This window comes from Danio rerio, chromosome 2 (genome assembly GCF_052040795.2).
Source record: "Danio rerio strain M-AB ecotype USA chromosome 2, GRCz13ab, whole genome shotgun sequence".
In the NCBI taxonomy this organism is placed as follows: Eukaryota; Metazoa; Chordata; class Actinopteri; order Cypriniformes; family Danionidae; genus Danio; species Danio rerio.
The window spans coordinates 29412877-29428661 of record NC_141022.1 but is presented as its reverse complement, the minus strand read 5'-3'; the positions used below and the strand labels follow the sequence as shown (position 1 = coordinate 29428661).

Below are 15785 nucleotides of genomic sequence, written 5' to 3'. Positions count from 1 at the left end.
ATGAGGTAAGTTGTTAGCCCAACACTCAACCCCCAATCTGGAGGACTTGGGGATACAAACATGCACTACGGACAATTTAGCTTACCCAATTCACCTATAGCGCATGTCTTTGGACTGTAAATGAAACCGAAGCACTCAGGGGAAACTCACGCAAACACAAGGAGAACATGCAAACTCCACACAGAAATGCCAACTGACCAGGTTGTGAGGCAACAGTACTAATCACTGTGCCACCATGTCTCCCACTTGCTTTTGGATAACTGCAATTTTACGAAATCTCAAAATCTCAAGTCAGTCAGTCAAATTTTGCATCCAAATGTCTTGAAAATGGTCGCAAATATAACCACGTCATCCTTATTCTATGCCCCCTCCACTGGCTCCCAGTCAACTTTAAAACAGTTAAAAATTATTTTATTTGTGTTCAAATGATTAAATAAAGCAGCTCCAAAATATCCACCTGATCTTCTGCATCCCTGTAACCCTCCTATATTTTAAGCTCTTGCAATCTTAACATGTGGAAAATTCTTTATTCAATGCTGAATAAATGATTCCCCTTTTTATAAGTTTTCAAATCTCTTCCTAAAGCTCATTTGTTTTCCTTCACTTTTAAGAATTATTGGTCTGTATGTTTTAGAATTTTTTTTTAATTTGTCTGACAACACTGTATTAAGCAGCCTACTCTTATTGATTTTTCTGGATTTCTGGATATATAGTTTAGTCAGAATTTTTAGCCCCCTTTGATTTTTTTTCTTTTTTAGATATCTCAAATTATGTTTAATAGAGCAAGTACATTTTTACAGCATGTTTGATAATATTTTTTCTTCAAGAGAAAGTCTTATTTGTTTTATTTTGGCAAGAGTAAAAGCAGTTTTAAATAAAAAAAAAAACAATTTATGGTCAAAGTTATTAGCCCCTTTAAGCAGCATTTTTTCTCTCTCGATGGTCTACATAACAAACCATCGTTATACAATAACTTGCCTAATTACCCTAACCTGCCTAGTTAACCTAATTAACCTAGTTAAGCCTTTAAAAGTCACTTGTATCGAAGTGACTTGAAAAAGGTCTAATAAAATATTATTTAATATCATCATGGCAAGGATAAAAAACAGTTATTAGAAATTAGTTATTAAACTATTATGTTTAGAAATGTGTTGAAAAAAAAATTTCTATGTTAAACAGAAATTGGGAAAAAAAATAGAGGGGGTAATAATTCTGACTTCAACTTTAAGTCTTATCTTGTATTTATGTACAGCATTTTGGTCAGCCATTCAACAGTTTTTAAAGTGCTTTAAAACTAAAATAAAAACTAAAAAAAAATAAATAAATAAATAAAAAAAACAACTAAACCAAACTATTTCAATGCACTTATGAGCTTTTGCTTCTGTGATGTCTGTCATGGCTAAGCAACTATCAGCTGCACTCTCAGATTCACCACCACTGACATACCCGTGCTGTAGTTCTGATACAACACTTAATTATGGACAAAGTTAAAGGCAACAGTGTTTGAGTGCTTCGTGCTTCTCTGAGGTAACTACACTACAGTTACTACTGAAGTGTATATAAACCATACAATCGGGGAAGCTGATTGTTTGTTTCTTATCACAAGACATGCACTGCGCTAGCTGCATATTCAAAACATGAGATGTATTTAACTTGGTGCAATGTAGGTGTGGTTGAAAAACGAGATTGTCACATACAGTATAAACAAAAAGCTTTATGTTAGTCTCATTACAATTAACAAACTCAAGCACACAAATAATACTACAGAAAATCCTGATCGCAAACGTGTATATCTATATACCAAATACCCACATGGAGAGAAAGAGGAGCAATCTTTAGACAGTTCAAAAGTTTGGTGTTTAGGTAGCTGTAGATGAAACCATGATGTACACCATGAGTTTAAAAGATAAGATTAGCTTAAATGTGTGATGCTAATAGATCGAAGATATAAATGGATATTGCATACTCTTTATAAACGAGACTAGGATTTCAAAGCACATTTGCTCTACAGCAGTTACCGTTTGAAGTGGATCAAAAATATTCAAAAGCCTTCATAAGATGAGAACAGGTACACATTTTGGTTTTAGGAAAACTTTGAGGAAAAGTTTTGATCCACTTTAAATGTTGATTACTATCTCTGCATAGCGTTTGGAAAACCTGTACTGATCAACCCCAAAACATGGTGGCAACATAAAGACAGATTTAAATGTTTATAAAAAGATCTCACAGCCTTTACAAAGTTCTAAAACTTCCAAATATTCTTCTCAAGACAAAATGTGTGAAGGCAAGACAATAGCGCTTTGATTCCAGCTCATCAATGTTCACCTATGCCCCATTTATCATTGATACATCCCCCTCCAAAATATCGCATACACACAGGGCAGTGTGTGTGTGGGTCACAGATGGATATGCTCTTCCTCCATGTCTACTGACACAGAGGGTCATGTTACTCACCCACAGCTGGTCGTCCACGCCGGGTGGGTTCTTTTTAATAAAGGCACCATAGTAGGTGGCGATGTTCCTGTGGTGAGAGTATTTCTTCAACATGTTGATCTCCGCTTTGATCTCCTCCTCTTCCTCCTGTGAAGACACAAGCAAGCAGGAGATGACGGGATAGCTCACAATTTCTACTTTCTGGAGTAATGCTAGAGGCCTGCAAGACCACTCTGGCCCACTTACAAATGCAGGTGCTTTTTACATGAAGTAGATGGAGGGCAGAGAGCGCAAGATTAGCTCTTGGCCCCATGAATGACATCTTTACTAGAGTGTCCCTCTGGGAGCCTGTTAGGGTCCTCAATTCAATGAGCTCTTCTCAAGATCATGCTGATGAACGGCGATCTGAGCTAATGACAACTCTCTTTATCTGCGCGCTCATTCACTACAGGTCAAACACTAATTTACAGGAACAATCCAATCTGACGGCAGGGTGCCCTCACAACTCCATTAAGTATTTAAAGGATTTTCTATGCATTTCATTTTTACTAATATATATATATATATATATATATATATATATATATATATATATATATATATATATATATATATATATATATATATATATATATTTTTTTTTTTTTTTTTTTTTTTTCCCACATCCTGAATGTTTTCAAATCAGTAATTCACCTATATATTTGAGTCCTGATCGGGAGTTAAAGTTTGATTCCGATCGAGTCTGAAACCGCATGATTGGGCCTGATTTCCGATCATGCTATTGGATCTGGAATTGCCTACTAAATACTATAAAATAAAAAGTCGATAAATGGAGTTTTTGGAGAAGTTATTGAAAAAATGTAAGTCACAAATAACTAATTTGCAGGCCTATGTTATATGCGGATAAAATATGTAGACAGAATTCTTTTCATCTTGAATCTTTGTCTTCAATAAAACTTATTTGACAAAAGAATTTCTCATATTTTATAAAGCTTACATAATTGCAATTTTCCTCTTTATTACTGTCTGTAAAACTATTTGAAACAATCTGTTGTGTATAATGCACTAAAAAAAGCTGTTGATTAGAAATAATGACTTTTCTAGTCTTTGAAATCCATTTTAAAAGAGTTTGTTATGAGATGTACTACAAACTATGTCTCAAATCTGCAGTACTGTCAACCTGTACTGCATCCCAAGCATTTTAAGACACTACATCTATAAACCCAGCAGAAAAGGTTTTGTAGTAGCCACAGTCCATCATATAAACAGTACAGGGAGGCCGTTTCATGCTACAAAACAAGGATCCAGTCAATCCGCTAATCAATCGCTATTCACCCTGAAATAACGAGGGGCAGGCACAAGCCATTACAAACACATCCAACAGAGGCCAGTGAAAACCATAACAGCCTGTGAATTGAATTCGCTATGGTATTTCAAAATCTACAACAGCTTATTAAATGCCAAATTGACTTTAGATTAAAAATAAAAGGCGAGATTGGAAAAATCTGCCGTAAAAAGACCAGCCGTGGCTGAAATACTGATTCAAATGCAACTGCTTTCAAAATAAACAAAAACAGACTGTCGTTTTAGACAACTCTACAGAAGACATTATTGTTTTTTATTATCTTTTCCCCACTGTTATAAAGGAGGATGCTAAAAGGTGATTAGGAAGACGTCATACTTTATCACCCAGAGAATAAATGAGGAAGAAACTAAGCCCGGAGGATATATGGCTATAATAAAACGTCAAAAATAAGATCAGCTAAGCCTGAAGATTTGTGATTTGAGCCGAGGACTCTTCAAGAGGCTTTGACGTCTTGTCTGTGAAAGAACTTCGAAAATAAATAGAGGTCAATACAGAAGATATGATGAAAATGAACTCACCCCTGTGACATCCATGCACTTGATAGCAGCCAGTTGACCTGTTTTGACATGTCGGCCCTGCAGAGAAACAAACAGAGATTGTGATTAGGAAAAAGCACATTACTTTGAATATTATTGCGACTTGATCATGGGAAACAAACACTAAGTTTACATCAAAATGGAAAAGATTTATCATATTAAACATTCCAGCTCTAAACAAAGTAACAAGCAGCAGTTTCCAATTACATAAATTGATTGTGCAGATTAATGAAATAAAGGCAGAAGTCATGAAATGTCAACAACATATCTTAATGCTTAGGCTAGCTGACCTCAATTACATCATTTTCTGTTTATCCAAACAAACACACCCTGGGAAAACGGTTCACAAAGAAACAATTGTTGTATAATTGGTTATTAATTACTACAAAACAAAAGCAGGTTGGTTACACCTATATTTAATTTGATTACTCATGTCAATGTAATAAAACAATAGTCTTTGTTTACTATGGTTTTTGTCTTAAGCATTCTGTAAAGAGCAAGACTGCCATGCACACTTCATACAATCATGATGTGATTTTTATATTAAAAGGCTCCTTTCTTTTAAAGATAAGGGCATTAAAACAGGTTTAGTCAGTTAAAATGTAAAACCTTTAATGATACAAATAAGAATCACTCATTTTGATTAATAAATACAGTAAAAAGTAGCAATTTTTATATTTTACAAACTAAGGGTGCTTTCACACCTAGACTTTTGCTTTGGAACCTGGCACGTTTCCCCCATTCGTTTAGTAAATGTGAAATAAGCAATCGTGCTCAGATCTGCACCAAAACAATCTGTCTGAGATCGCCTGAATGAGGTGGTCTATGCTTGATTAAAACGAACTCAGGAGCGGATTGATTGTAGTAAGAAAGCAATGTGATCAAACAAACTATACCGAACCAGGCTATATCATTGTCTGTTATTGATAAGTAATAGGTATATATAGCTATATAAAGAGAGGATGATGATAAGGGCGGGATGTCATAATTCCTACCGGTAAATGTGCGTTTCATGTCAAATACAAAAGTGAAATCACGCTGAAGTATTAACGAGAGCTGTTTATCAGTAAGGGAAATCGACAGAACTGCAATCTTGGTTTATCTGTTTTCTCTCTATAATGTAAAGCCTATAATGCTGTGGGTGTCACCATTCAAAATTAAAGGGCAGCTTTTTGCTTATAATGTCTTGTTGCTCATAAACAAAAATTAAAGCTGAGCATGACTGAAAAATAAACAGGAGAACTCTGACCTATTTGAGGAGAGTTGACTCGTACTTGACTTGTTTTAGCTATTTTGGTCTATTTAGAAACTTTGCAGTGCAAAAACGAACTGCACCAAGAACAGAAATAAACATTGTAACAATTTTAATCACTGTTTTGAAACAAAACAATTGATCTACAGGTGTGAAAGCACCCTAAAATTAGTATTTTTGTTATTTTAAATATTGTAAATCAGTTCAAGCTCACTGTTAAAAAAAAAAAAAACTTAATTCAAAGTTGCATACATTAAACGTTGTATATTATTATATGATTAACCTTAATAAAAAGCTTGTTCTGCTGTTTATTTATGAATTATTTATCGTTCAGACTCAACATTAGCTTCGCTGTTGAAAATGTCTTTATTTAACTGTAGTTTGACAGTGACTTGACTGACATTATAAGAATTGACATTTTAAATTGCCAATTCTTTCCTCTCCATTTGCACCAGACACTTTCTTATAAACACTTTATGTTTCTGTGAATACATTGTGCAAATCTGAGGGCGCTTCCTGCAGATGAGTGGACTAAACAAACCACTTGTGTTTTTTTCCTCTCCATGTGTACCAGACACCTTCATCAAAACTTTACTACAAGGACTTTATAAAAGTATTAAATATATACATATATACATATATACACTATACACACATATATATATATATATATATATATATATATGTATATATATATGTATATATATATATATATATATATATATATATATATATATATATATATATACATATATATATATATATACACATATATATATATATACACATATATATATATATATATATATATACACATATATATATATATATATATATATATATATATATATATATATATATATATATATATATATATACATATATATATATACATATATATATATATATATATATATATATATATATATATATATATATATATACATATATATATACATATATATATATATATATATATATATATATATATATACATATATATATACATATATATATATATATATATATATATATATATATATATATATATATATATATACGTATATATATATATATATATATATATATATATATATATATATATGTGTATATATATATATATATATATATATATATATATATATATATACATATATATATATACATATATATATATATATATATATCATGGCATATATTGCTGCCTTCTAAAGTGCTTCTTTTATCCTCATTTGCAAATCTCTTTGTATTAAAGTGTCTGCTAAAGCAATAAATGTAGGTAATGAATTGCCCAGTAGATTTGACAGATTTTTTGTTTTACAGCAGCTACTATTGCAGTTCTCATTTTCACATGATCCTTTAAAAAGAGTCAAGACTGGAGAACAATTCTTTATTTAAAAAAAATAAATAAATAAAATAAATAAATAAAAAAACTCAGTGCAGCTGCATTAGCTAAATATCATTAAACCACCCACAGAAGCTTACTGGCCTTCAACAGTTAAATACGCACACACAATTCTTAAATCACACTCACATGGAGGTTTACACAGTCTCTGTCCCCATTCCTGAATCACAAGGAGGTTTTTTTTTTTCATAATTAAAGTCATTGCAGTATGAATTGTGTCAGAGTAGCTAAACCCAGATTTCACAGTGTTTACACTGAAGGGGGATAAAGGAATGTTTGGCACGTCTTCATACTCATTACGTCCCAATCCTCCGTTAGCTCTTAAAACATTAGTATTTCTTAAAAGACCCGGTTTATACCTGATATTAAGATGTATTTATTTATCCCATCACAAAAGATGTACAGGTGTGAACTGGGCCTGAAAGGTTTAGAGCTTGTCTTTGTTGTTCTGTTGAAGTGGGCAGGATTTACACTTTGCCTTCTAAAGTGGTAAGTTTGGTTTGAAAGTAGGCCAGTCACAATAATCAATATCGACTTATCACACAACACATGGAAATTATTAAAATAAATTAAAATAATTTTTGATGATGCAATATTTATCGCCCTTAAACAATTCTAGCAACATTTTAGCTGATTGAACCTCTCTATCTCTATTGGAGGTGACAGTGTCAGTATGGTTTCAAAATATCACTATCACTATAGTATTTACCATAAATTACTTTATGGTGCATATTTTCATTTGGGTGTCTGACAACTGAAAACAGATCTGGTAGCAGATATTGCAGCCTCAAAACCTTGCACTTTTTTGTTAACATTTATTATCATATATTTAGGATATGCATTTTCACATTCTGATTCCAATGCCTAATTAATAAATTGTTAAAATGACTATAATTAAATAAAATAGTATGTGTTCTTTGGAAGAGTGTACTTGCATTGCGATGATATATTTTCATTCTGCCATTATATAATGAGTGGCATACAATGGTCTTAAAATGACAATAATATTTAACGCAATATATTTTGGTGCAACATATTGTACAACCAAAAATACATTTCAAGACAGGCCTATTTGAAAGCAAAAATAAATAAATAAATAAAAATGAAAGTGGAAAACAAAGTTTTTTCACCAGTTTTTTATTCTAAAACAAATTCTCAGCATGCAGCTTTGTTTCGTTACAAGTTAATAATTAATGATATTAATTAAATGATGCCTCAGGTCATTGTCTACTTTCAAATTCATACATATATTGCATAAGCTTATTTCATACAGTAATATTAGATTGCAAGATCAGAATATGTATACCCACCCAAACAAGTATTTAAGTAATGTGTTCATTGGATGCACATTTCATAAAACTGGTCAGAAATGGCAGATTAAAAACATTGTTTGACATATTTAGCCACACTACTACTCCCTTTATTATGGTTTTGCCTATTGACCTTATTCTACAATGCAGAAGCGCGCCTGTTTTCGCGATTGTTTTAGAACGTCCGATTCAGTCGCCTATGGGAGAAATGACTAGGAATAATAAACGGCAGAAAACGGTCAAACTACTTGCTCTACAAACAAATGTTTGCATGACATTACAGACCAAGTGAAATAATGCAATAAGAAAATATTAGTTTATAACACCAAACAGCGAAACAAGCAGTTTTTAATGTCTAAAAATGAAAGGAAATGAATAAGACTGGAAGTCTTGAGCCAAAAAGATTCAAATGGCTGCGCCCGCTCATCGGCGAAAAATAAGGTGAATATAGCAGGGATTCACATGATTTGACATGCAGGTAGAGCATATCCTCAAGTATCTGCCATGTCCTACTCCTGATGTAGGGGACAGGCATGGAAACATTCAGCCAATCGGCAGCCGGCACTCATTTAAATTAAATCAGTGTCTCCCACCTTGACACCCAGCAACACACTTGCTTCAGAAGGCAGACAAACAGATAGAGGGATAAAGACAGCAAAGCACTAGAGGAAGTAAACAGAGATACGGTGGATCAAGATATCTTGACAGTTAAATGTCAGAACAAAAGGAAATCAAAAAAGCATAGCCTGAGATTCAGAACTCAACATAACATTAGGCTGAACGTCCTTGACTATTTGTCGGTGGGCCAAAAGAAAGATTGTCAAACAAATGACAAGACTACCTGAGAGGCCGCATTACTGCTTACAAATTTAAGTTATCCAAATAAGATTTTAGAATTTGGCATTGACAAAAAGGGTCTTTTTAAATTTCTTTACAGGTAGCTTTTATAATTAAGTCATTAATTACATTAGGTGTTGACTTATCAAACAGCTATCAACTGTTGAAATCATTCAGTATTGTTTAAACATGTACAAAGTTATCCACAATCTGTCACCAATTATCAATAAAATTTCATCAATGAAGTATTTAAATAAATATTTTAGGTTTTACTGCAATATTATGAGAAATTTTGGACTATCCCCTAGTACCCCAGGTTCAATGATCGGTCAGAGCCTTCAAATAAATTTAAATTCATTTAATGAATCAAATGGATAAAGCATACAGAATTAAACTATTACTGCATTGGATGAAGTAAAAATCATCAAAAAATCCTTCACAAAGAAAAAACTACTTTTATTATCGCAATGACAATTAATATATACAGTAGGGTAAATAAGAATTCAACATGTCACCATTTTCTCAGAAAGCATACGTCTAAAGGTGCCGTTGACTTAAAATTTTTACCAGATGTTGATAACAACCAAAGAAATACATTCACAGTATATATAAAGAAAACAAATCTAATTAGTTAACAACTAAAGTTATGTGTAATAAAATTAAATGACAAGAAAAATCATTGAACAAATGAAAAAAGGAATGTGTAGAAAGGCAGTGAAAGCCCAGACAGCAGCTGAAATCTGTCAGTAGTTTTTCAACCCTCTGCCCTTGTCAGTGTAAATTACTATCAGCTGCCTTAGTCCAATATCTACATTAGCAGGATGACGAATATGAAAATAAACAAGCAATGCAAGACAATGATCCAAAACACAACCAAGGAAACTCTCAAATGATTTGAAAAAAAAGAAAATCAGGCTGTAGAATGGCCCAGCCAATCACCTGACCTGAATCCAATAGAAAATACAAAATAAAGATCAGCTGTATAGACAAAACACACAGAACCATCAAGATTGTTGAAGTCTGTGGAAAAAATAAAAATAAAATTAAAGGAGGCCCGTGCCAGTCCTCCTGCACCCTGGTTCTCGGATGCTCTCCGTGAGCATCGCTCAAAACTTCGAGCTGCAGAAAGAATTTGGCGGAAAACTAAAAATCCTGCACAGCTCTTAACATACCAAACTCTTCTGTCCTCTTTCTCAACTGAGGTTACTTCTGCAAAGCAGACATATTACCGTCTGAAAATCAACAATGCCACTAATCCTCACCTACTTTTTAAAACATTTTCCTCCCTCCTCTATCCTCCTCCTCCACCCGCATCCTCCACACTTACTACTGATGACTTTGCTACATTCTTTTGCACCAAAACTGCAAAAATCAGTGCTCAATTTGCTGCACCTACAACAAACACGCAAGGTACACCACCAACACCACACACACACTCACCTCTTTTTCTCAGCTCTCTGAGTCTGAGGTGTCCAAACTGGTGCTATCTAGCCATGCAACCACCTGTCCACTCGATCCCATTCCCTCTCATCTCTTGCAAGCCATCTCTCCTGCAGTCATACCAACACTGACTCACATAATTAACACATCTCTTGACTCTGGTTTATTCCCCACTTCATTTAAGCAGGCTAGAGTAACCCCACTGCTAAAGAAACCCAACCTGGACCATACGCTACTTGAAAACTACAGACCAGTATCCCTGCTTCCATTCATGGCCAAGATTCTGGAGAAAGTAGTGTTCAATCAAGTCCTGGACTTTCTTACTCAAAACAATCTCATGGACAACAAGCAATCCGGCTTTAAGAAAGGCCACTCAACTGAGACTGCCCTGCTCTCGGTCGTGGAGGATCTCAGACTGGCTAAAGCAGACTCTAAATCATCAGTCCTCATTTTGCTGGACTTGTCAGCTGCTTTTGACACTGTCAACCACCAGATCCTGCTATCTACGCTCGAGTCACTGGGCGTTGCGGGCACTGTTATACAATGGTTCAGATCTTACCTCACTGACAGGTCATTCAGGGTGTCTTGGAGGGGTGAGGTGTCCAACCTACAGCATCTAAACACTGGGGTACCTCAAGGCTCTGTTCTTGGGCCACTTCTCTTCTCCATCTACACATCATCTCTAGGACCAGTCATCCAGAGACATGGATTCTCCTACCACTGCTATGCTGATGATACCCAGCTATACCTCTCTTTTCATCCTGATGATCCCTCGGTTCCAGCTCGCATTTCAGCCTGCCTGTTGGATATTTCACACTGGATGAAAGATCATCATCTTCAGCTGAACCTCGCAAAAACGGAAATGCTTGTAGTTTCTGCCAACTCGACTCTACACCATAACTTTTCAATCCAGATGGACGGGGCAACCATTACTGCATCCAAAATGGTGAAAAGCCTTGGAGTAACGATTGAAGACCAACTAAACTTCTCTGACCACATCTCTAGAACTGCTCGATCGTGCAGATTCACACTCTATAACATCAGAAAGATCCGACCCTTCTTATCTGAACATGCAGCTCAACTCCTTGTTCAAGCTCTTGTTCTCTCCAAACTGGATTACTGCAACTCTCTACTAGCTGGGCTTCCAGCTAACTCTATCAAGCCTCTTCAACTGCTCCAGAATGCAGCAGCACGAGTGGTCTTCAATGAACCTAAACGAGCACATGTCACTCCGCTGCTACTCCGTTTGCACTGGCTGCCAGTCGCTGCTCGCATCAAATTCAAAGCTCTGATGTTTGCCTACAAAGTGACTTCTGGCCTTGCTCCTTCTTATCTGCTCTCGCTTCTGCAGATCTATGTGCCCTCCAGAAACTTGCGTTCTGTGAATGAACGTCGCCTCGTGGTTCCATCCCAAAGGGGGAAGAAATCACTTTCGCGAACGCTCACGCTCAATCTGCCCAGTTGGTGGAATGAACTCCCTAACTGCATCAGAACAGCAGAGTCACTCGCTACTTTCAAGAAACGACTAAAAACTCAACTATTTAGTCTCCACTACACTTCCTAATCTGTAATTGCCTCTCTGAATATCACACTAACAACTACTACTACTACTAACTTGCTTATAGCACTTATTCATTGTTGCTCTTGGTTGTGTAAATTGCTTCCTTGTCCTCATTTGTAAGTCGCTTTGGATAAAAGCGTCTGCTAAATGACTAAATGTAAATGTAAATGTAAAATTAAAATTAAAATCACACCTTAGCTATGCACGTGTCTTTATTCTCCACATGAGAGGTGTCTTTAGGATGCCATAAACTAATGAATCGCATATTGATTATAGTATTGTTTTCAGTAGTGTGTTATCCATATCTCCATATACAGTATATTTTGCTTTTGCATATGAATGTTTGGTTCATCAAATCTACATCAACATGTCGGTTTTATTCATTTAGTCTAGTGCGAGTTACCCACTTACAAAAACTCCCCTTATAATTACAAAAGCTGCAAAAGTATTCCTTTCTTAAATAGTATCAGCAGTTTGTTTATGCTGAGAAACCAGTTATAATGTACACACTCAAAACAAAACCAAACTGATGAAACATGCTTCGATCAAAATGCCACAAAATTGCTCATTTCACTTCTTTACTTTAAATGCACTACATGTTACAGATTTGAATCTTTTTAAATTGCAGATTTGAATCTTTTTTTTTTTTTTGCCCAATTACATTTAATATTATTCATTTTTGTGGGATATTTGTCACATTTCCAACCCTGCTCAGATCAAACGGAATTCAGCTTTGTGGGAAAGCATAGCCTGAGATTTAGAACTCAACATAGCCTAAGCTGAACGTCCTTGACTATTTGTCAGTGGGCCAAAAGAGAGATTGTCAGGCAAATGACAAGACCACCTCAGAGGCCCCATTACTGGGTGAAAAAAAAAATTCAACTCATGTAAACATGCACAGTCTCTTACCATAGCATAATATCCCACACTCTATACACACACAGAAAGAGAGTGAAAGCGAGGGAGAGAGGGGAGTTGCTTTTCAAGGCCTCATTGAATAGATTCAGCTGTCATTCAGAAGAAAAATCCAATTCTCTTTTTTCCCAAACTGAACATGAGTTATTCCACTATCAGCAGGTGTTCAACCATTGATTTCAACCCTGAACCTCAAAAACATGCCATCTACAGTATGACTAAACAAACACACTACAAACCGATGACCCGGTTTCATCCCATAATGCACAATAGTCTCACCCTTATATAGGCATTGCATTGCATTATAATGTATGTGATCCTTATAAAGTCAGCAGAGAGTCTGTGCTTTAACAAAACGCAGCTCCATTCAGCCATAAGTCTTTGTGACCTAGATCGGCAGTAACAGCTTGCATGAATGAGGATTATTGGATTTAAAAAAGCATATCTTATGAATGCTGTATACTTCTGGCTGTATATCTCCTGAGCTCTGACTCTTAATGGCATCGCTCAACAGCAGGTTACAAACAGGAATTACTGTATAATAATAGAAATCGCTCGCTCTCTGCCGGAGTAAACAGAGCAGGGATGAAAGAGGCCGTGAAGATGAACTGAGCTTTTTCTGTACTGATGAAATTAAAATCCACAGACCAAACACTTCAAAAGGCGGTAGAAATAACATGGAATATATGAATGCAGTAATGACTCTGATCTCAAATCGTATTATAGTATTACCACTGTGGTAGTTTTCTAAAATTTCCCAAGGTAAAAGGACATTGGTACAAAAAAAAAAAAAGAAGTGTTTGATGTTTGTTGTTGTTGACTGTAGCAGTGTGGTGGCAGGGAAAGGCAGGACTAAGTAAAGTTCATTAACTAACATTAAGTCCACTAATGGCTCCCATAACAAGCATGTAAATGGGTTTCAACAGGCTCTACTTGATGCATGACATCCTTCATCCTCCTCTATCTGGTTTGACTTCTTGTCCAGTAGGTACAATTTCACATCAATAAAGGGATAGATGGATGGATAGAGGGAGCACGAGTGGGAGGGATGGATGGATGTGTGCCATTACTGATATTAGTTTCAAGCTACTTTATCAATATCTCAAATTAAAACCTGAAGAACTGTCTAAATATTGTAAGATCTAATTTACAGCATTAAAAATCTAAACAAATAAAATAAATAACTGGTTAACATTGAAATAATAAAACATAATCCAGTATATTAGGGTAGAAAATAATAATGTACTCTAATGTAAATTCAATATGTAATGTATGGTGTATTTATATAGCGCATTTATCGTTTATGGCCATCAAAAGTGCTTCGCAATCATTGGAAGGGTCCCTCTACACCCCCACCATTGTGCAGCATCTATTTGGATGATGCAACGGCGGCCACAGGACAACGACGCCAGTGTGCTCACCACACACCAGCTACTGATGGACTGGAGTGACAGTGATAGAGCCAATTCAGCGAATAAGAATTGTTAGGAGGCCATGAGAGCCGATGGAGGGAATTTGGCCAGGACAACCGGGTTACACCCTTACTTTTTATGAGAAGTGCCATGGGATTTTAATGACTACAGACAGTCAAGACCTTGGTTTAACGTCTCATTCGAAAGATGGTGCTCACTGACAGTATGGTAACCTCTTCATTTCACTGGGGCATTAGGACTCGCACAGACCCCAGGTTGAGCGCCCTGATATGTAATGGTTGTGGCTATAAACACTTTTATTATTTAAAAAATATTTATTTTCCAATTGATGTTTAACACATCAAGAAACTGCAGAAAGCACAGCATTTCCAATTATTATTATTTGTTTATTCTATTGTGAAGAATGTTTTAGTTTGGCTGGAAAACAGGAGTTTATTTTTTGTAAGTGAAAATATTATTAGCTCTCTTAAGAACCATGAATTTTTTCGATTGGCTACAAAACAAACCGCTGTTTTACAATGTGTTGCCTAACTTTCCAAGCTAACATGGGTAACATGTAGTGAAGCTTTTAAGCCTTACACTTTAAGTTAAATAATAAAATCTTGTAAAATAACAAGTAAAATATTATGTCCAGTCATAATGGCAAAGACAAACAAAATTAGTTAAAAAAAAATCTCAATTTGAAAATACTTTTCAAAAATATATCATTCACAGGAGGGCTGATAATTGTGAATTTAAACACATTTTTTTATTATAATTTTGCGGTTTATATAGTAACAACAAACGCCAATCATGTCAATCTACTCTGGCAAAAATAGCACAAATAAATAATAATACTGACAGAAAAAAAGATCTTCGCTAATTGACTGCTAAGCTCTTGGACGGACATTCAAATCTCCCAGTGTTCCCTAATTAGCAACAGAGACCTGATATTGAATATGTCATTACGAGGCTGCCATAACATGTCAGAAATTTGCAAGTGGTTTCTGCAGTTTCACTGACAGCCAACAGTAATTTGCCTTGACTGACACTAGCAGTTAAAGTGCTGCTGTTTGACAGAGTCTCGCCGCCTTATTTTGCAGCATTACATGATTGAGTTAGCAAGAGGATGAGAGACAAAGGCCCGCAGAGGTGAGACGACGGGGATCGCCTGCAGTGTCAGGAAAACAACCGGCTTTAATGAGATAGCCAAACTGTTTAAGATGCAGGAGAGAAGCGTTGCTCCATTCCCGCTGAAACCAATCCGCCAGTGGCTTCTCCGCATGGATGCAGAGACGCGGCACAAGCTGAACGTTCC

The 15785-nt window shown here is 35.4% G+C and overlaps 1 protein-coding gene across 12 annotated transcripts in view; it reads right to left on the bottom strand.

Moving 5' to 3' along the window:
- tnika (TRAF2 and NCK interacting kinase a) overlaps positions 1-15785 on the bottom strand; it is a 159626-nt gene that overhangs the window by 77878 nt on the left and 65963 nt on the right. For all 12 annotated transcript variants that reach the window (XR_015477551.1, XM_087238840.1, XM_087238829.1 and 9 more), the window contains 2 exon segments: positions 4318-4374; positions 2455-2580 (listed from right to left, as the gene is read on the bottom strand). Coding sequence is in view for 8 of the 12 variants with exons in the window: in XM_087238829.1 (XP_087094955.1) it covers positions 2455-2580; positions 4318-4374 (183 nt within the window). In the remaining 4 variants the exon portion in view is untranslated.